The 20,243-nt window shown below is 48.0% G+C and overlaps 1 protein-coding gene across 1 annotated transcript in view; it reads right to left on the bottom strand.

The window, feature by feature from the left end:
* ADAM19 (ADAM metallopeptidase domain 19) overlaps positions 1–20,243 on the bottom strand; it is an 85,623-nt gene that overhangs the window by 29,357 nt on the left and 36,023 nt on the right. Inside the window, 4 exon segments of the mRNA XM_007447122.1 lie at positions 1,872–1,943; positions 6,612–6,677; positions 7,352–7,544; positions 16,637–16,713. Coding sequence (XP_007447184.1) covers positions 1,872–1,943; positions 6,612–6,677; positions 7,352–7,544; positions 16,637–16,713 — 408 coding nt within the window.

The following is a 20,243-nucleotide window of genomic DNA, read 5'->3' as shown; positions in this document are numbered from 1 at the left end:
GCAGGAAGCTGGCAGAGCCAGGATTAAGGCCCGGATTATTAGACCTCAGAGTCTACTCATGAGGACACTACACTGCTGAAGTGCTACCATATTTACACATCCAGAGAATCAACTTGCCCCCAAGAAACTGTGATGTAAATGGGCTCCAGATTCAGCAGAGTATCAGTTGATTTCAATGGAAATTTTGATTTCCCTGTTTTGTGCCAGGTCAATCATTGCAGAAAATAAAGGGTTTGGATTTCAATGTGAACTTGCTTCACTAGGGAGCTTTTTGAGGACTTGAACTTGGCTTTTTTCACAGTTAAGGAAAAACATTTTTGATTGGGTTCATGATTCAGCTGATCAGTGCAGTGCATTCCAGTTTTAGTTCCATAATAGTTCAGTTCAAGTAGGTGGGTCAGCAAGCCTCAGAGAAGTGAGTTTGCCTTCCCTAACCCCAGCCGGGAGTGACTAACCTCAGCTGCAGATGAGAGAACCGAGACTGCTTCACAGAGCAGACCAGCTGGCAAGGCTGGGGGCCTTCCAGCAAGGATGTGGTTTGCTAACGCCTCTCTTCTCCTTCCACTTTTCACCAGCACCCCTGGTTGTATCACCCAGACCAGCTGCAGAATCTACATAGCGGAGACCCAGCCAAGTCTCCCACCTGCAGCATCTCCAGAACAATAGATGTCACATGGGGGATAACATGGTCTACCCCCAGGGAAACAAGCTTTTCTTGTTTTCCCAGATGCCGAGTGGTTGGGTTGTGGGATCATTTAGATGTTATTGCTGAGTGAACTGAAGGCTAGAGAGAGGACTGCACTGTGTCCCTGGAGTCCTTCCTTCCAGGAAATGCCAGTGTTTGACTTTCACCAGGCACCAAACACTGACCAGCGTTTCCAGAGTCATCTACGGCAAAAACACAGGGCACAGACCTGCCCACCCAATGACTTCAGTACACTACCAAATTTGCTTGTAAATCCCTAAAAATATTTGTTCTCTTCCTTATCCTCTAATATTTTTTTTAAAAAAAGAAAAAAAAAAAAAAATATATATATATATATTCCCCCTTGAGACCTGGGATCCAGGAATCCCTAGCAGGCCCAGAGTTAAGGTTCAGAAGTTTTGTGAGTGCTCTGAAATTGTACAATAAATGTGATCAGATTCTCAGAGACCTGCGATCCCAAACATTAAAATCTACTTTTTAAAACTATTTACCACTCGCCTATCAAGAGGCCACTGTCATTCTAGGTTACCTCTTCTGCATTTTGCACTCTTTCATATAAACAAAGTATTTCCAAGTCCCAGACCAGCCTATTCTAGTAAAATTCAAGAACCTGGGTATTTCCTAAGAGCTTGTTTAAAAGAGCCTGACTAGGAAAGTTAACCAACTGCATGGCTTTTCTAAGAGACAAAACCAAATGATTTTAGAACTGTTTTACAGATGGAGATTATACAGATTGACTCCAAACAACCCACTCCTCAACATTTAAGGGAGGGATGAGAGGAGGGGGGTCAGAGGACAGCACTCTGGGTCCTCACCCCTGCTTCAGCTTAGAGGTGTCTGTTTTCATCAGACTTTTATATTAGACATTAGAAAAAGGATTCCATCAGAAAAACAAAAACAATCCAAAGCTATTGATTTAAATCAACCCCTCATTTTGTAAATTAAAAAACAAAACAAAACAGCAACCCAAACAAGACAAGTTACTTGGCTAGGTCCATGCAGTTGATGGTCTTGTCGTGACCACTGAGCTTTGGCTGCATCGCTACTGCCTCCCAGAAGCTGGTGGGGCAGCCAGTCGAGCAAGAGGCAAGTCAGGTGTGATCTCCTGTCCTGCAGCTCCTCTAAGGTGCTGGCACCTTTCCCACAAGGACACACCTGGTCTCACCTTATCAACGTAATTGGCGATCTCCATGAGCTTGTGTTTGGTGGCATCCTGGTCTCGTCGATTCTTCTGAAACTAAATGGGGCAAGCAGAACTAGGTGAGACCCCAGAACCCTTCCCAGGACCCCTCGTGTGCCCCATTACTGTCTTTGAATTCCTTTTCATTTTCTTTCGTCTTCTATGACGACTATCTCCCTGACACATAGTGTCAGCTTGGGAGGGCAGAACCTGGGTCACATCCACCTTGGTACCTCCAACTACTAGCTCAGTTCCAGGCACACGGTAGGCATGTAACAGTTGTGCAGTGAACTGAACTGTCTTCCTCCATCCTGTGAAATCAACCTTGTTCTCCTGTCCTCCCAATTACAAGGCCTCCTGCAAACTTCCACTTGGGCTTAGAAGAGGGACCAATCCAATCCTTGCCTCGGTCATCACCCCAGCATGGAGCCACCATCACAGGGATCTCACAAGGCCTCCGTGCACGTGATCAGTCAACATGGTCAAATTGTTGCTGAACAACTGCAGTGTGCAAGGCACTGCACTTGGTGCTGGGTAGGATACAAAGTGTGTGGTCCTCGTCTTAGCCCTGAAGGAGCTTCAGTTAAAACACAGAGTGGACCAGAAATAACAACAATGGCAGATGCTATATTTAAGGAGTATGAAATAGAAACGGGCTGGGAAAACCTGCACAGAAATAACTGCAACAGGAGGCTGTGTGAATGACACAAAATGAGTGCTGGCAATGAGGATCATAAAACCTCGGCAAATAGCCTTCATCGAGGCACGCTACTCAGATCAACTAGCAATGCCTTCCACAGTGAGAAGAATTCTAAGACTGCAAGGGGCTCGGCAGCAAAAAGTGCTGTGCTCCATCAGAAATATCTGCCGTGGGGAGCAGGAGGGGCACATTTCGGTAGGTAGCCTCACTTAACCACGCCTGCTTTAAAAGGGTAGATCACGAGCTTCCCTGGTGGCGCAGTGGTTGAGAGTCCACCTGCCGATGCAGGGGACACGGGGTCGTGCCCCGGTCTGGGAGGATCCCACGTGCCGCGGAGCAGCTGGGCCCGTGAGCCACGGCCGCTGAGCCTGTGTGTCCGGAGCCTGTGCTCCGCAACGGGAGAGGCTACAACAGGGAGGGGGCCCCGTCACCCCAAAAAAAAAAAAAAAAAAAAAAAGGGTAGATCACTTTTCAGCTGCAATGATGAAGGAAAGCTTCACAGCATAAAGATAAAACTTGCTACAACTGCAACCTAAATTTGAAAATGATGGGTATGTCCTATACGCTGCCATTGTTACACAGAACCTATCTGATTTACCTTGTGTACACACGATATATGTTACTTCAGTCCAAACCTTCACGTCCTTCCTCCACTGCATCCCACAAGAATATACAAGAAAGAAATGAAAAGAACAGCCAAATAAAACACCCTGGGATATTTGTCCAGATGGGGGTGTGTCTCAGCCACAATAGGGGGAGAAACGCACCGTTTCCTATTCTCTCACTGCTTCTGGACCTTCCTGGGCCTCCTGGGAACCGTGACTCATCAGAACTGCAATCGTCTCACTTTCACCATTGCTTTCTATGGAGTTAAAGTCAATGTAAGATCCTGGGACTTAGACCTTTCCAAGGTGTTAATCCTGTAGTTTCTCTTTACTCAGTCATCCCATTTCTAAACTCGTCTCACGGCACAGAAAGTGCTGCAGCATTTAGGGAGTATTTATTAGAACATCAGAGTCAGATTTCATTGTCTTTCAGATATATAAATCCTATCTTCAAACAGCTGCCCGATAATACCACCATAGTTTTAAGGAATGTATCATGCTATCCTGAAGAGCCTCAGGCAAGAGTCAGCAAACTTTCTGCAAATGGCCAGACTGTAAATATTTTAGGCTTTGCAGCCATAAAGTCTCTACCACAACTACTCAACTCTGCCATTGTAGCTCAAAAGCAGCCATGGACAACACATGCAGCGGTAGGCATGGTTACGTTCCAGTAAAACTTTATTTATAAAAACCCGGACTGGGCTGGATTTGACCATGGGCTATAGTTTACAGACCTCTGATGTAAAGAAAAGAGTATCTCCCACTTACACTTTCTGGGCTGACACGGGCCTTAAAACACGGTGCATCACCTGGTCTTTCCCAACTGCCCCACATTCTGTCTGTATCTTGAAAAGTCCTTGGCATACCTGTTCTCACAGCTACCCTGTCTCCTCCTCCAAATCCCATCTTGCTCTTCCCCCACCTGGATCTCCCATTTCACCTGAGGAATGAATAAACTGAGAACCACCCCCAGGTGCTCCCACCTAGGCCCAGGGAGCTGCATGGTCATTTTTACTGCTGAAAACCCTCTCCAGGCAGCAACCCCATCCATGTCTCTGCTCCCTGTGCTAAGTCCAGAGCCCAGAGGCGAAGCCTGGCCTCTCAGCACCAGGTTATAAATCACAGATAAGGCGGCCCTCCTCTTCCCTGTCTGCTGTCCTCTCAGATTAATTAATTGTCAGGAATACATTTCTGCCCGTGCAGGATGAGAGGCCACTTGGAGAGGGAGTGGGGGAAGAGGTGGTGAGGGGGGCAGGCATTTGTGAGCCTGTGAGCCCAGCCTGGCCTATTACTTCCCCACCCACCCCTGCCCAGGACCTGAGTAGGGAGCACATTCCCTATCCACCATCCACTGAGCTGCCTGTGGGCAACACCTATGGGGCGCTGCTGGAGACCCTCCCTCTAGAACAGGAAGATGGCTCTACGCACAGCACAGTTCTGAAGGCACCTTGAGCACAAACTTTTCCTCTTGGGGGTTTGCTGTGACCCTGGAGGTCAGGAGACTGAAGATGTCCGATCCTCACCCCACCCCCGCTTCTCCAGCTTTCAGACTCACACCCAGTGGGTTTTAAATCCCCACACCAGGAGTCCTCTGGTGAGAGTGCAAGGCCGAGGGGGAGCATCACCCCACCTTTCCATTAGAGCAGCTGTGTTTCTATATGCTTAACTATCGGGGTCCCAGGAGCTTTCATATGAACAAAGGATTCTGCAGCCAAAAAAAAAAAAAAAAAAAAAAGGTTCGAGACCACTGTATCAGAGGATCTCAAATGCAAAAAGCTTAAAGATGTCCCAGAGCCGGGGAAGCTCAGCTCTCTGCCAGCAACACTCCCACTATGGCAGTTCTGTTAGGCAGGGGCCAGCGCCATTAGCATCTCCCATGACTGCGCAGCTGCGGCTTTTAAATCACTTAGGATTTTGCTCCCCACACCACTCCCCCATCCTATACACACACCAGTCTTTGGAAAGGAAAACAAAAGAAAAAAAAAAAAAGAAAGAAAGAAAGGCTGCTGGAAAACCCAATACCGACACCAGTTAAAAAGCAAAACTCCTCTCAAAGCAGAACAAGATGTTTCCTCGGGGCTTCCCTGGTGGCGCAGTGGTTAAGAATCCGCCTGCCAATGCAGGGCACACGGGTTCGAGCCCTGGTCCGGGAAGATCCCACATGCCACGGAGCAACTAAGCCCGTGTGCCACAATGACTGAGCCTGTGCTCTAGAGCCCACTAACCACAGCTACTGAGCCTGCATGCCACAACTACTGAAGCCTGCACTCTAGGGCCCACAAGCCACAACTACTGAGCCCATGCACCACAACTGCTGAAGCCTGCACTCTAGAGCCTGTGCTCTGCAACAAGAGAAGCCACCGCAGTGAGAAGCCCGCACACCACAACGAAGAGTAGCCACCACTCGCGGCAACTAGAGAAAGCCCGCGCGCAGCAACGAAGACCCAACGCAGCCAAAAATAAATAAATAAATAAATAAAATTGGGGGGAAAAAAAAATATATATATATAAAGATGTTTCCTCAGCCTGGGAGAGCCCTTCACCTCCGCGTCTCTGCGCAGTTAATGAGTCGGTGTCCTTGCAGACACTCAAGGGCCACCTCCTCCTGCCACTAACACTGGAAGGCAGCTCTTCCAGCGCGAAGTCTAGTAGTCTTCCCCCTTCCCTGCACTGCCTCCAGGATCTGTGCTGTGGGATTGCTCCTCTGGGGGAGCTGCTAACTAACCCATTTGGATGGTATGTGACAGATGGGAACTGTGATGAGTTCTGTCTGAAAGGGAGCCCCAGGCGAGGTGCAGTGTTAGAACGTGGGGAGTGCTCAGCTCATCTGACCTTCCATGCCCAGAGGATATGTCAGTTCTGTGGTTGAGCCACTACATAAAGTGAGAATGAGGTAAAATACGGCTAATTTAGGCAAATATGGGCCGTAGGGCCTGAATCCATTCTTTAGGAGTCAGCTTCAACACCACTGCCTTGGGAAGCCTTCCCCAGTTCATTATCTGCACTCTAATCCTCTGCGATGAACCATCCTATAGCAGTCATCACACTTGGAACTAGAGAGTTTTTCTGCTGCTACTGTAAACCCTGTGACGTGAGGGGCAGGTCTATCTCTATTCTCCCAAAGAATAAGCACCCAAACCTAAGGGTCTTCAGACCCAGTCTAAGAAATGTTAACCCAAATAACATTCTTTATCCTGATGTTCTGATTAACACACTGAGCTGGAAGAGACTTCTCCTTGTTTTTTTCCCAACTATGTTTAAAATGGCAAAAAGAGCCCTTGGTCAGATTTAAGGTCAAAATCACATGACAAACCAGAAAAAAGAGGAATACTCTAGTATTTCCCCAAAGCAGTTTGAAGGCTGGAATGGAAGCTATCAAGAGAGCAATTTTTCTGCTAAAACCCATTGCCTCCCCCTTACCTCTGCATAATCAGCCACAAGGTAAAGCTCCACATACTTCATGGAGTGTAAATCTTCCCTTTTCATCTAAGAAAGAGACATAAGCAGATCAGAGCTATAGAAATGGTGGACTTGACCTCATTTCAAAAAACTGCTCAGAAATGGTGCAGTTAATAAGCAGCGGCCCTCCTTACTAAATTTGTACCTGGGATCTAGAGACAACCCCAGCTATGGTCGCTTCATCATCACCCTCACTACACCTTCCGCCCGCCATCTTGGTTATCGCGGGAGGCTGCTCTGGGACAGTGGGTCCAGTCCTTTAGTCTCCAGAAATAACGAGCTGGCTGCCTAGTGCAGACAGAACAGAGGCTGACATACCGTGAGGGAACATGCTGACAGTCAAGTTCCCAAAAGACATTTAAACCACATACCTCTATTTTCGGTATAAATAAATACAAGCATTTTGTGCACATGGTTAAGTGGCTATTCCAAAAAGGGAGGCGTATATTTTCTTCTCACATTTTAAAGTTTCTGAAATCAGCACCTTATTTTAAAGGTAGTAATGTTTTCCCCCAAAGCTGTTATTCTGTCGAAAACAAGGGTGTCTCACACTCAACAATGACTTAGACTAAGAGGAAAAAGCTATTTCCTCCTTCTTAGCCATCTCCCTTTAATTTAGAAATACTCCTGGATCCAAGGTAAGGGTCCTCAGAAGGGACAAGCCTATCCCCAGGCTAACTCCTGTGCTAAGAAAAACTCACCCTGCGAGGTCGCTTCTTGGTCTGGTTTGTAAACTGAAGGACCCAGTCCCTGGCGGTGGACTTGGAGTGCTCGAACCCACAGCTCCCGGGGGGAAGCTTGAGATGTTCGGATCTGTAAATAAGGTGGTGGCCCTCGCTGTCAGGGAGGGGCTCGATGATGTAGCTGAGGTTACTGCTCACCATAATCAGTCCTCTGTTGACGGGAGAAATAGAATCTCTGGTCAAAGATTATGGTCCTGGAAAAGTCCCTTGCTCAGGCCTCAGTTTCCCCCTATAAAAAATTTCACAGTTGGTTTTGATCATTGCATCTTAATCTTATTATGGGCTTGTGCACTCCTTGGTGAGAATCTGACGCAAACTCAGACTCCCTCTCCAGAGAAATGCACATGTACATGAGATGTGGTGCACGGTTTCAGGGTACAAAAGCATATCACAGAGAAGCTTGAAGGTTCTAAAAGGGCTGGACCAGGGACAGTTCATACTCATAAAGGATGGCAGGACTAGGATTCCAAAAAGCCTCCCAAACCCAAACATAGCATACAACAGATCACAGGTCAAAACTTGATAGACGGAGAAAAAGACAGTCTGGTGACTGGAGAAAGAATGCTGGCCTGAGGATGAGGAGACCCAAGTTCTAATATTAGCTCCAACATTAAATTGCCAAATACTCTTCAACAAACCTCTTCAATCACTCCAAGCCTCAGTTTCCCCAAGTGTAAATGCAAATGATAATTTTCTAACTTCACAGGACTCTTGGGATGATTAAATGGAAAGACAAGTGTCCTTGCTCTTGGAAACCAAAGCTAGCGACATCACTGATGGCATGTCTACCAGCCCCAATTTCCCTGTGTCAGCAAGGCAGCTCTGCGGTGAGGTGACACCCACAACCAAGCATGTGTGACTACTCTTTTCTCTGGGTTACAGATACTAGCCTTGAACTCAGAATAAATATGTGTGTTCATTCATTATATTTTTTCATTCATTGAACCCTTACGCTGTATTAGATGTAATCTAGACATAATCCCTGTCCTTGTGTAATTCACATTCCACTGGAGGACAGAAATTCATTCCACAAATACTTCCTGAGCTGCTGCTATGTGCCAGGCATGGTGCTAGTTGCTGAGGATGGACTAGTGAACAGGACAGACAAGATGCCTGCCCTCACGGAGCTTAGAGTCTGAACATGGGAATAAATCACTACAGTATGTTAACAGAGAAGGCAAAAAGCTTTCATCGCCCTTAACACTGATGTTGGATGCTGCTGCCCGGGGTGCTGCGCCAATGAGGCTTCTGGGCGCTTTATCTGGACCCGGTGAGAAAGAGTGCACAGCTTATTATCAATCACTATCACCAATAGTCAATGGAAGGGACAGCAGAGGCCCCGTAGCAGGTATTTGCCATCCCTGACACCGTGAGATGAAAACTACAGCAAGGGAATGTTATCAGGGCCCTGGGGAAGGAAGATCCCAGCAATGTACCCCAGGGACCCCATAGCATTTCGTGTGCTCCAAAACCTCAGGCTCTATCCATCCAGAAATTTCAAAAGGTAAAGTGTAGCCAAGTCAGTCTTTGCCACTCCAAACTGGCAGGACCTCTCTTCGGCTGTCTCGGCTTCCATCTCTGCCCCTAACACCTCCGGATCCCCGCCCAGGTTTTGCCCTTTGGGAAGAGCCTGCGACGCTCTCAGGAGAGACAGCGCCAGGCCCTGATCAGCAGCAGTCCTTCCTGTAATCCATCCCTGGTTGACCTCATTCCGGTGCCAGGGAGCCTGACGACTTCCCGGCTACCTCATCCAGGCTGACGCAGCAATCCCAGACCAGCCCCCCGGCGGGACGCCCAATGGGCTGCCTGTGCAGCTGGGGGTGAGAGTGGAACAAACAGCAAGGGTCACATCCGCTCCTGAGTCCAGACGGGAAAGGGCAGAGGGCAGAGCTGCTGTGGGCATCCTGTTCTCAAGCTATCTTCTCATCTTGGCTGACCAAGGCCCCTCCCCGTCACCTCAGTTTCCCCCAATGGCTACAAACACTGGAAGCAGAGGGCTTCACCACAAACCAGCCGATGGCTTTGTGTGCACTGGGCTGTGGCTGTGGAGATAACACCCAGTGGGTGGAAAGTTCCGGTGTAGCTGACCAGGCATCACTTGAATAAGCCTCTAGGCCAAATAGGCCAGAGACAACACAGAAGTTTGGTGCACAGTGAACAACAATCATGGTGGTTATAAACTATTGAGTCTTTACTATGGACCAGGCACTGTGCTGCGTATTTTATTATTCACACCAACTTCTATGATCCTTACAAATATTATCCTCATTTTACAAACGAGAAAACTAAGGCTCAGCGAGGTTAATCAACTGACCAAAGTCACACAGGCAGTAAAAACCTAAGCAGTCTGGTTCTAGGTCCCAAGACCTTAACCATGACCTCACACTGCCTCTGTCACCAGAGCCCTGTAGAGTAGCTATAAGTGACAAGAATCAGCAACGCTCCCCTGAGGCGTGATTGGCCATTACCCAACTGGCCTGTCTGAAGTAAGACACCCGCTGGGAGAGGCAGTCAGTCTACTTCTCATTTTTAGACACCATTTTTTTTTTTTAACATCTTTATTGGGGTATAATTGCTTTACAATGGTGTGTTAGTTTCTGCTTTATAACAGAGTGAATCAGTTATACATATACATATGTTCCCATATCTCTTCCCTCTTTGTCTCCCTCCCTCCCACCCTCCCTATCCCACCCCTCCAGACAGCCACAAAGAACCGAGCCGGTTTCCCTGTGCCATGCGGCTGCTTCCCACTGGCTATCTACCTTACGTTTGTTAGTATATATATGTCCATGTCTCTCTCTCGCCCTATCACACCTCACCCTTCCCCCTCCCCATATCCTCAAGTCTGTTCTCCAGTAGGTCTGTAGACACCATTTTTTTGAGAGTTAACTATATGCCAGACACTGTGCTTATAATCGTCATTCTTATTTCATTCTTACATCAATGCTGTAAAACACCATCATGGGTCCCATTTGATAGATAAGGAAACTGAGCTCCAGAGAGATTAAATAACAAGCTCTCATGGGTATTCTGGAGCCAAAGATTTAAGGTCTGGCAGACTCTGGACCCCATGCCCTTAACCTCTATGCTATCTGCCTCTATCAGTGAGTTCCAAACCTAGGGGTCAGAGATCTTAGGATCAAATCTCCCAGATCTACCCATTAGAATATTCTACAGGGTGTATTAAAAATGGAGATGTCCAGGCCCCACCTAGGAGATGCAGATTCTGTAGGCCTGAGCAAGTTAACAAGTCCCATAGGAATCCCCTGCACAGCCACACTCAGGAACCTTGACCTGGAGCCCAGCCTCTGGCAGGGCCCTGTCTTTTCACAGAGCTCTAAGCAATTCTGTTCCGGGGAGTGGACAGATTATAACTGGAGAAACACAAGCTCAGAAGGACATTGAAGGTCCTTCCAGCAATAGGACTCTGCGGCCGCTCCCCTCCCCTGCCCCTGCTGAGGCTGCTGGTAACGCGCCTGTGTCACAGTTGCCACCTTCCCGACTGCCAGGGGATGGAGGAGAGGCTGTGGCAAGCCCTAGCGTGTCACAGCGAAGCCCAGCTTTAAGAGTGGGGGGATTTGTGAGAATCTACCTCCCAAGGCCCTTCACTGTCACCAATCCCAAGCCCTGCCAGCTGCCCTCCCCTGAACACTCACCAGTCATTTCTCCTTCTAAGTGTCTCAGTTGATCTAGGGGGGGCGGGAGGTGGACCCATGAGGTTGGGTGGCCAGGACCTCACACGCTATTCATTGTTGAGAGCGACCTCACACGCTATTCATTGTTGAGAGCTTGATACAAATGAAATTGTACAGAGGAACCCTGACAGGGCAGGCCAGGCAGACAGCAGGTTTAACCCCTGAATGACTACAAGATTCACTCAAATGCATCCTTCCAGGAACTAGGCAAGAACTGCTTCTTAGGAATTTGTCCATTCAGAGCTGAACCCAAGGGGACACACCCTACATGCCTACATCCAGAGCTGCCCTAAGAGGTAATCACTCTGTCACACTTCTTTCCTTCCCCCAAAATCTGCATGCTAGTGAGAAGGAGTTACAGGGAGCTTCAAAGGCAGCACAGAGGTGATGTGGTCACACAGGTGATGTGGTCCCTCTGGGATGGGGTGGCAAGCCACAAGTGGAGAGCATGGGCTTGGGAGTAGGACACACCTGGATTCACATTCTGGCTCTGCTGTCTGCTAGCTTTGGGCTAAGTTACTCAACAAAGCTTCCCCTCTCACAGGGCTGCTATGACAGTTGACTGAAGTAAGAGGCAATGTTTACTAACAATTAGGGTAATATTTAAAAAGGATAGCTAATAGTCATTGAGCATGTATGATACACAAGGCAGGGTACAAGGCATCTTATTCAGTAGCCATTCAGCACATATGTATTGAGCACCTACCTACTGTGTGCCAGGAACAGTTCTAGGCACCGGGGATGCAGCATGATAGGAAAACAGAAAAAAGTCCCTGATTTCAAGGAAGTTGCACTCATCACCTCATGTAAATCCACCAATGATGTCACTATTGTTGCTCCCATTTTACAGGTGAGAAAACTGATGCTAGGGAACTGAAGCAACCTGTCAGGTTTTATACCAGGAACTGCCTGGCTCCAGAATCTATACCTGACACAACTTGATGCTGCCCTGTGAGGGCTTACTCTATGCTTGACACAGAGGTAGCATTTCTTATCTGTTCTGCAGAAGGAAGGCCAGGTATTCAAACGGGAAAGGGCCACGCCTCTCCTTGGCAAAAGGGCAGATAGGCATGGACTGGCTCCTTCTGTCCCAGGCGCCCCACCTCCTGGAAACTCTGCCCACTCTCTCTGCAGCACAGAAATTTCGACACTGAAGAGTCCTTTCCATGGTCTTGTCTACCCTGCTTTCTCAGATAAGAGGAACCAAAGCCCAGAGAAGTAGGAACTTGCCCAAGGTCACCCAGTGAGCTACTGTTAGAGCTGGGGGCAGATCCCAGGTCTCCTGACATCCAGGTTCCTTACTCACGGGCGGAGCCATGACACCACCCTCAGCCCCCCACCCAGGACTCAGCAGACCCCTGCACCGTGGGCACCATCTAGAGAGCTGAGCTGGCCAAAACAAAGACAAGGAGGAAATGAAATGAAACAGGGGGAGGAAAGCTCAGAGATCACACAGCCGGGAGGTATGGAGCTAGATCTGAAACTCAGGTCGCTTGACTCTAAATTGTGAGCTCCTTCTAAGCCATCACATAACGTTCACACACATCCTCCTGTGCTCACTCTTAATTTCATATCCTCTCTCTCCCTCTCTCTCCCACAAAGTCTGAGTCCAGGGACCTGGGGTAAGGTATAACCACAGTGAGTATGGGCCCCAGGGTTTTGAGGACAGATCTGCTATAAGAGTGATGCATCAAATAGATGACTACAGGTGATCTTACTGTATGTCTTTGAAAGACTTTCTATGTAATTAAACTTGCCAGACATTAGTACTTAAGATACTATACAGCCATTAAAAGAATGAGCTAGAGCTATGTGTGCCTACGACATAATGTTAAATTGGAAAAAGAAAAAAACAAATTACAGAATGGTATGTATAACCCTATAACCAATCTCCCTTGGATTAAAAAATCATATATACACATAATTATGTATTTCAATTATGTATACTCCCCAACAGATTACAGATGGGGAATGAGATTGACTGAAAGGGCAGGACAGGATAAAGAATTTTCACTTCTTTTAGTTTTGTGCTCCAGTATGATTTGGATGTTTAGCACACTCATTAGTCACATAATGATAATCTTCAATAAGCACTTTCTTTACAAATAAAGTGACCAATCAGGTTTAAAAAAATGTTTTTACTGCAATCAATACCTCTCCTGCTGATAGACAGTGAGTTGGACACACATGTGCGCACGCGCACACACACACGTACACGCACGCCCAGTGTCTGCCAAATCCCACAGGTTCAGTCAAGGACACCTCAACCCAGTAATGTCTAGATTTCTTCACAAATAATCATTGCTCCTAAAATTTATACTTTATGTTAACTTGCAAAGCATTTGTGCACACAAGACATTGTATAGGACATTTAGATGAGTCCTTCATAGGAGACAGGCTTGGGGAGTATGGACACTAAACATCCCTAGGAAATGGTGTGCCACATCTTTTCATTGGTGTAGTTTATAAACGTCCAGAGCTGCCACTCTATTCTCAAAGGGGTCAGTGGCCTAAACAGGATTACAGAGCATTATATTACATATCCATGTTCCTTTTTGGAAGGAATATTTCTAAAAGGATACACAAGAAACTGGTAACAATGGCTGCCACTGGGGAGGGGGGATCCGGGAAACAGGAAGCGTACGCTTCCATTGTGCGCTCTTATATTATTTGAATGTATTTTTACTACGATCGTATTACCTCTTCAATTAAATTAGCCTAAAGAACTGCTTTGGAGAGAAGAGGACGCCCAGCAACAATCTAGAGACTCAGCTGGATTCCTCTGTATTTGTATCATCAGCCTGAAGATCCCACTTGGTATAAATCCTACCTATTTTCTCCAATCACAAAGAGCATATTTCCAGGAGAGAAGCACAATTGCTATGGAGATTTTCCATTGCAGTATCGCTTTATGAGCCTTAGTGGGGGGCGACTTGAGTGTTCCGAGGGTTTGAAGCCTGCTGCTGCTACAGCTGCTCCTACTCCAGAGTCTGAATCGAGCCATCTGCCAGGCGTCTCCAGCTCTTAAATCAGTTGGGCCCACAGACACCCTTGGTTTCTTAAGGTGTGTAGTGAGAAGCCTGGGAAAATAAGGCGGGTGGACCCCATAAAAGGGAAGCGTGCAAAATAGAAACACATGGACGGCTCACCCAGTTCCCCCCTATCAGCACAGCTGTGGGAATGACGTACAAGAGGCCAAGCCAAATTCCCACTGCCCCAGACCAAGAGGACAGAGGAATAGGCAGAGAGAAGCAAGTCACACCTGCATGTTCCCTTTCCTCCTTCTTGGGACAGATGCTGTTCACTTGCAGACTGCAGATGACTGGGCCTGTAAACACCACTGGAAGGCCAGTTGGCTAGGCTCAATCAGGTCACTTGAGCAGGGGATTTGGGGTCTCTGTTATGGCCTCCCAGCCAAACCTTGTTTCCTGCCTAATCCCCTCCGGCCAACTCACCATGAAGCCTTACAGATGAGACATGGCTCGATTTATAAACAAACACGTGGGATCAGCAGCATGATGGGCCTCACATTGGCATGCGAGCCTGGGTGAGTCTTAGCATGGTTTCACTGTTATAAGATGATAATAATCCCGTCTGCATGCTGTAGCGTTAACACAGCACTTAACATTCTCTACCATGCCTATCATCCATGCCCACTTTACAGATGAGAAACTGAGGGCTCAGGAGATTACTTTTATATGCCTGTCTTCCCTCCACCCGTGTAGGGCATGGGCATAGAGCAGACACCCACTGTTAATTTGCTGAATGAAAGAAACAATCATTGGCTCAATCGATCAAGAGAGAGGAAGGGTACACAGTGGAAACACCTCCTCCTGGCTCATGAGGGCCAACGTGTGCATATCTGCCCAATGCTGCCTTCAGTAACATCATGCTGATAGCTTCGAATTGGTCATGGTGGGAATATTTTTACCAGCATACTGGCAGATGCTACATATCAGTGCTTTTTTTCTCTTTTTGTTTTCACAGAGCTAGGTTATCAACACACTGGGTATAGGTACCACATAGTATAGGCAATTAAAACCCAGGCAATTAGAACACAGGTTTTTCAGATCATCATCTCTTGTCCAAAAGGAGGGGAGGGTGGGAAGAGTCTAAATAAATGATTTTTATTACTCCAACACACATGTATAGATCCTACTATATGCAAAGCACCAGGGTAGGCTGGAGGAGAGAAACAGATATTGAGATAGAATTCATATTCTCAAGGAACACATATTCTCAGGTATAAACTATAACGTGCACACGTATCACCTGGGGATCTTGGTAAAAATACAGGTCACAATCCAGTAGGTCTGGGTGGGACCTGAGATACTACATGTTGAACAAGCTCCCAGGTGACACTGATGGTGCCCCGCTGCGGGCCCCGCCCAGGAAGCACGGGTCTGGGAGGTGACCGAGTGCTTGTATATACCGGCCAGTTCTAAACGTGAGGTATCTATTAGCACGTGCAATCCTCACAACACGACAGATACGTATTTCCCTTCGCCACATTTTACAAAGGAGACCATCAAGGCCCAAGGTCACCCCTCTGGTCAACTGCTACTTGCTCAAAGCCAGGTCGTCTGGCTCAGAGAATGAAGTCACTCTCTTTCTAACACGCCCCCTCGTTGGAACTTTTCAGTTCATTTTCTGTCTTGAAGATTATCCTTGCTTCTCCCTTCTCTTCCTGCTCTCTTCACTAGCTGCCCATTTCCTTTTCTGCCACCTATAAGCACTTCTACCAGAGAAGAGCAAAGGAGAAGTGGGAATAAATGGTCAAATGCATCAAGTTCAAGTGTATGAACCATGTCTTTTATTTCCTATATCCTGGTGCTTTGACACTGGGACCTTGCTCCCGCCCCCAGGGTTAGCCAATTCCTACAGATAGTAACTCACCAGTGAGCACAGCATGCCTTTCCAGTGGGCTTCTCACTCTCTGGGCCGCCCACCTCCCCGGGCCTGTTCACCCCAGGGCCAGGTACCAGACAACTAGGGACAGCCCCATGCCCCAGATCCCACCCAAATTATTCAAACTAGCCAATCCTAAACCTGCTTACCCTGCCTTTCCTGTTCCTTTCCACGGAAACCACAATAAAGACTCTTGCCCACATTCCCTCTCCCCCATCTGCCTCCTGACTGACCCCTGTGCTGCCCTGTGCCCCAGCCCCAGCATGGTGTGCCCCTCCTCCTGGGATCTTGAGTACGATAAAGTGTCTTTTCGATGGCAGTTGTCTCCTGCTCTGTTGGCTTCACCATACCTAAATAATAATAAAACCTCAAGCTCCTCAGGAAAGAGTATGCTCAATCCCCAGTGAATCTGTGGGTTATCTATTATTAACATTATTATTTTTACCATCACCATCATCAAAGGATTACTTCCCTTGTCCCTCCCAAGCTCAGCCCTTCTCAGAGCTGGCTTGCATACATTCCAAATAGACAGCTTCTCAAAGTCCCTGCCCAAGGCCAGCCCCACTTAGCTTAAAAAATTCCATTGCTGGGGAGAGTCTCAGGTGCGCCCCCCCACCCCAGCACTGTCAGGGCCTCTTACCTCATTCCCCGGCAGGTGCTGAGCGTGACACTGGACTGTTCTGCCTTCCTCACTGTCCCGTGGTAAAAGCAGTGATCCTAACGTAGAGAAAGCAGGTGGTCAGACCACAGGATACTGATAAGCATGGCAATGTTAGTGTCTCATGAAAGTCAGGGATGATTATATACCTACCCTAAGCTTACAATCTGCAAAGAGCTTTCTAAGCCTCCATTTTATTTGACCCTCGCAACATTCCTGGGCGGTGGGGCAGGGTGGATGCCATCATCCTCACTGAAAAGGTGAAGAACCTAAGGCTCAGAGGAGCAAAGAGATTTGCCGCAGGTCTCACTGCTAGTTGGAGAACCCAGGATTTCAGATCTCTCTTTTTTTTTTTTTTTTTTTTAGAGAAACAGTTTATTTATTTTTGGCTGCGTTGGGTCTTTACTGCTGCACTCAGGCCTTCTCTACTTGCGGCGAGTGGGGGCTACTCTTCATTGCATTGCACTTGCGGCGAGTGGGGGCTACTCTTCATTGCATTGCACGGGCTTCTCATTGCAGTGGTTTCTCTTGTTGCGGAGCACAGGCTCTAGGCACGCGGGCTTCAGTAGTTGTGGCACGTGGGCTCAGTAGTTGTGGCTTGCAGGCTCTAGAGCGTGGGCTCAGTAGTTGTGGCACATGGGCTTAGTTGCTCTGCGGCATGTGGGATCTTCCCGGAGCAGGGCTCGAACTGTGTCCCCTGCATTGGCAGGCGGATTCTTAACCACTGAGCCACCAGGGAAGTCTCTCAGATCTCTTTCTATGACATGATGCTGGCCACAGGAAACACTGGCTTCTCAAAAGCCTGCCTCCCCACTAGACTCACATCTTTGACCCCCCCGTAAGGACTGAACAGTGTCCCCCGCAAAATTCATGTCTACCCGGAACCTCAGAATGTGATCTTATTTGGAATAGTGTCTTTGCAGATGTAATTAAATTAAGATGAGGCAATACTGAACTAGTATTCTTATAAAGAGAAGAGAGGACACAGAGAGACACACACACACACAAAGAAAAAGGCCATGTGGAGATGGAGGCAGAGATTAGACAAAACTAGAAGCCAAGAAGCACCAAGCACGGCCAGGAGCCACTAGAAACTGGAAGAGGCAAGTAAGGATCCTTCCCTAGAGACGACAGAGGGAGCATAACCTTGATTTTGGACCTCTAGCCTTCAGAACTATGAGAGAACACATTTCTGTTGTTTTAAACCTCCAAGTTGACGGCACTTAGTTACAGCGGCTCTAGGAAACCGATCTATCCCCCATCTTCCCTGCACCCCTTGAATCCCTACGCGCCTGGAGCAGACTTGATTTGGCACCTGTGTCCATGGACGCTTGCAGGTCTGCTGCCGCCCTCTAGCCAGGGCATCTCACGGCCATCTGGTCTTCCCAACCCGGCTGGATCCCTCATGGTTACAAACCACTATGTGCTACGCCCAGGACTAGGCCCCGAGACACAACAGTGAGCAACAGACACAGCTCCAGCCTTCGTAGGACTTATGGTCTTGTGAGAGCCAATATTAGTTTAAAAGCCATACAAAGATAATTACAAATCATGAAGAATGGCTTGAAATAAAGTTCGAGGTGCCAGCAGAGTATTTGATAAGTAGGGTAGCCAGAGCATTTATGAGGCAAACCAGGACCCCGCTGAGAGTGATAAAGTGCTAAACCAGACAGACGGACACAAACCAGGACTGTTCCCAGCACACCAACGGGTGATAACAAGGGACACATTCCCACAAGCTTCTTCCCAAAAGGTCAAAAGAGATAAGCTGGTCCGAAGAGAAAGAAGGTAAAATCTCCGGGGCAGAGCCAGGTTCTTAAGAAGGTCTTAAGAAGGATGTAAACTGTGTAGTTGCGGACACAGAAGCTTTATCTTTCCCCACCAACGTCCTGGGCCTGAGGAGGGCCAATCAGGAATCTCTGGCATTCACCTACGTAACAACAGTCCGAGTGATCCATCACCAGGACCACACTTGATTGTGGTTGTTCCTTGGTCCCCAGCAGGCAGGCATGTGACCCAGGAGACAGCTAACCCATTCGTCTACATTCTCCGGTTCCACCCTCTGCTCAGCTCTAGGCATGAGTATAGTGCGACACACTTTACAAAGGGCTGTCACACACATCACCGCATGTGATAATAATGCCTGCCATTTACTGTTAGTAACAGTAAGAGCTAACATCTACCCAGCTCTTGCTCCTGGATAAACAATTTACATGATTTTTTCCCCCTTTAATTCTGATCACAGCCTTATGAGGTAGATACTCTTATTCTCATTTTTTAAAAGGGGGAACTAAAAGTTGGAGAGGTTTCAGGTCATTCACAGGGCCACACGGCAAAGTGGAGATTCAAACCCCAGCAGCCTGACTTCAGACTCCATGCTCTGTCTCTCTTAGCAAAAGCAGACCCAGCAAAGTGCATGGAACTTAATTTGTCAAAGTTCCCTTATCTTCCAGCACCAACGGAGACTGAGGTACTAGTCTAAGCCTTGCCTCTCGCTGCTTATCGCTGCTTATCTCGACTTCGGCATATGTTCCTTTTTCTCTTCTCCCCTCAATTTCCTCATCTGTAAGATGTGGCGTTGGAAGAGATGTTTATAAATTCCCATAAAAATCAGTGATTCCTCTTACCCTTCCGCAGCCCTGAGAGTCAGATCTTAGCATATCCAATTTTCAGATGAGGAAACTCAACACTAGTGTGGTCAAAAGGGTTTCTCAGGTCACACAGCTATAGTTAAAGCCAAGACTAAAACCCTGGCTTCAGACCCCAAACTCTGCAACTCGTTCTGCTGGAACACACTCACAGACCATATTCCCCCAGTGATCTGACCTAGATCAGGGCTGGAGCCCACAGGCCCAGCAGTGGGTTGGATAAGCTTCCCACAAATCCCACTACCCCTGGCCAAGTCTGGCAGGAGAGTGTGATCCGCAACATTTGGGTCAAGCGAAGCTAAGTGGTTTATTCCATTCCCATTTCTCTCTGAGTCTTCAGCTCCCAAGTAAGAAAGCTGACTGGAAGCCCCCTGGGGCTGGGTGGGGGGCTTTGCAAGAGCCTAGGAGCAGGGGATGTAAGAAAACAGAGGCATCCCATGCTTCAGGCGAGATGTGCTTCTGTGCTTCAGACCTTCAGGAGGAGGGGCTCTCTGGGAGGGAGGGGAAGTTCTCTCACTGGCCTCTGTTTCTCAAAGGCCCTCACAACATCTCTGCCTAACCCTGAGAGCACAAAGAACAAGTACACAACAGCCATGAAGTCATCGCATTCCTCCCCAGCTTCTCAGCCTGAGGGGGCCACCCTGAGGGGGCTTTCGTAGCAGGAAGCATGAGCTCATGGCAGACTCAGAGCACTGAGACCCATTCTTCAGCACAGAAGCACAGAAGCCAAGCCCGGAGGAGGGTGCTTTGTGAGGTCATAATGGCAAGGGGCTTTTGAGGCACGTCTGTCCCTTCCCCGCCGAGCTGGAGACAGAGAGCAGAAGTCTCAAGGCAGGAAGAAGTTTCAACCAAGGGGCCTTGAAGAAGGTGTGGAGCCACAGCAGCCTCCCCAGAGATGAGAGGACAGAGTCTACTTGCCTCCCGTGGGCACCAGCCACTCC

Source organism: Lipotes vexillifer, unplaced genomic scaffold (genome assembly GCF_000442215.2).
Source record: "Lipotes vexillifer unplaced genomic scaffold, Lipotes_vexillifer_v1.1 scaffold194, whole genome shotgun sequence".
Classification (NCBI taxonomy): domain Eukaryota; kingdom Metazoa; phylum Chordata; class Mammalia; order Artiodactyla; family Lipotidae; genus Lipotes; species Lipotes vexillifer.
Note: the sequence above shows the minus strand (reverse complement) of the source record. Positions and strands in the feature narration are given on the sequence as shown.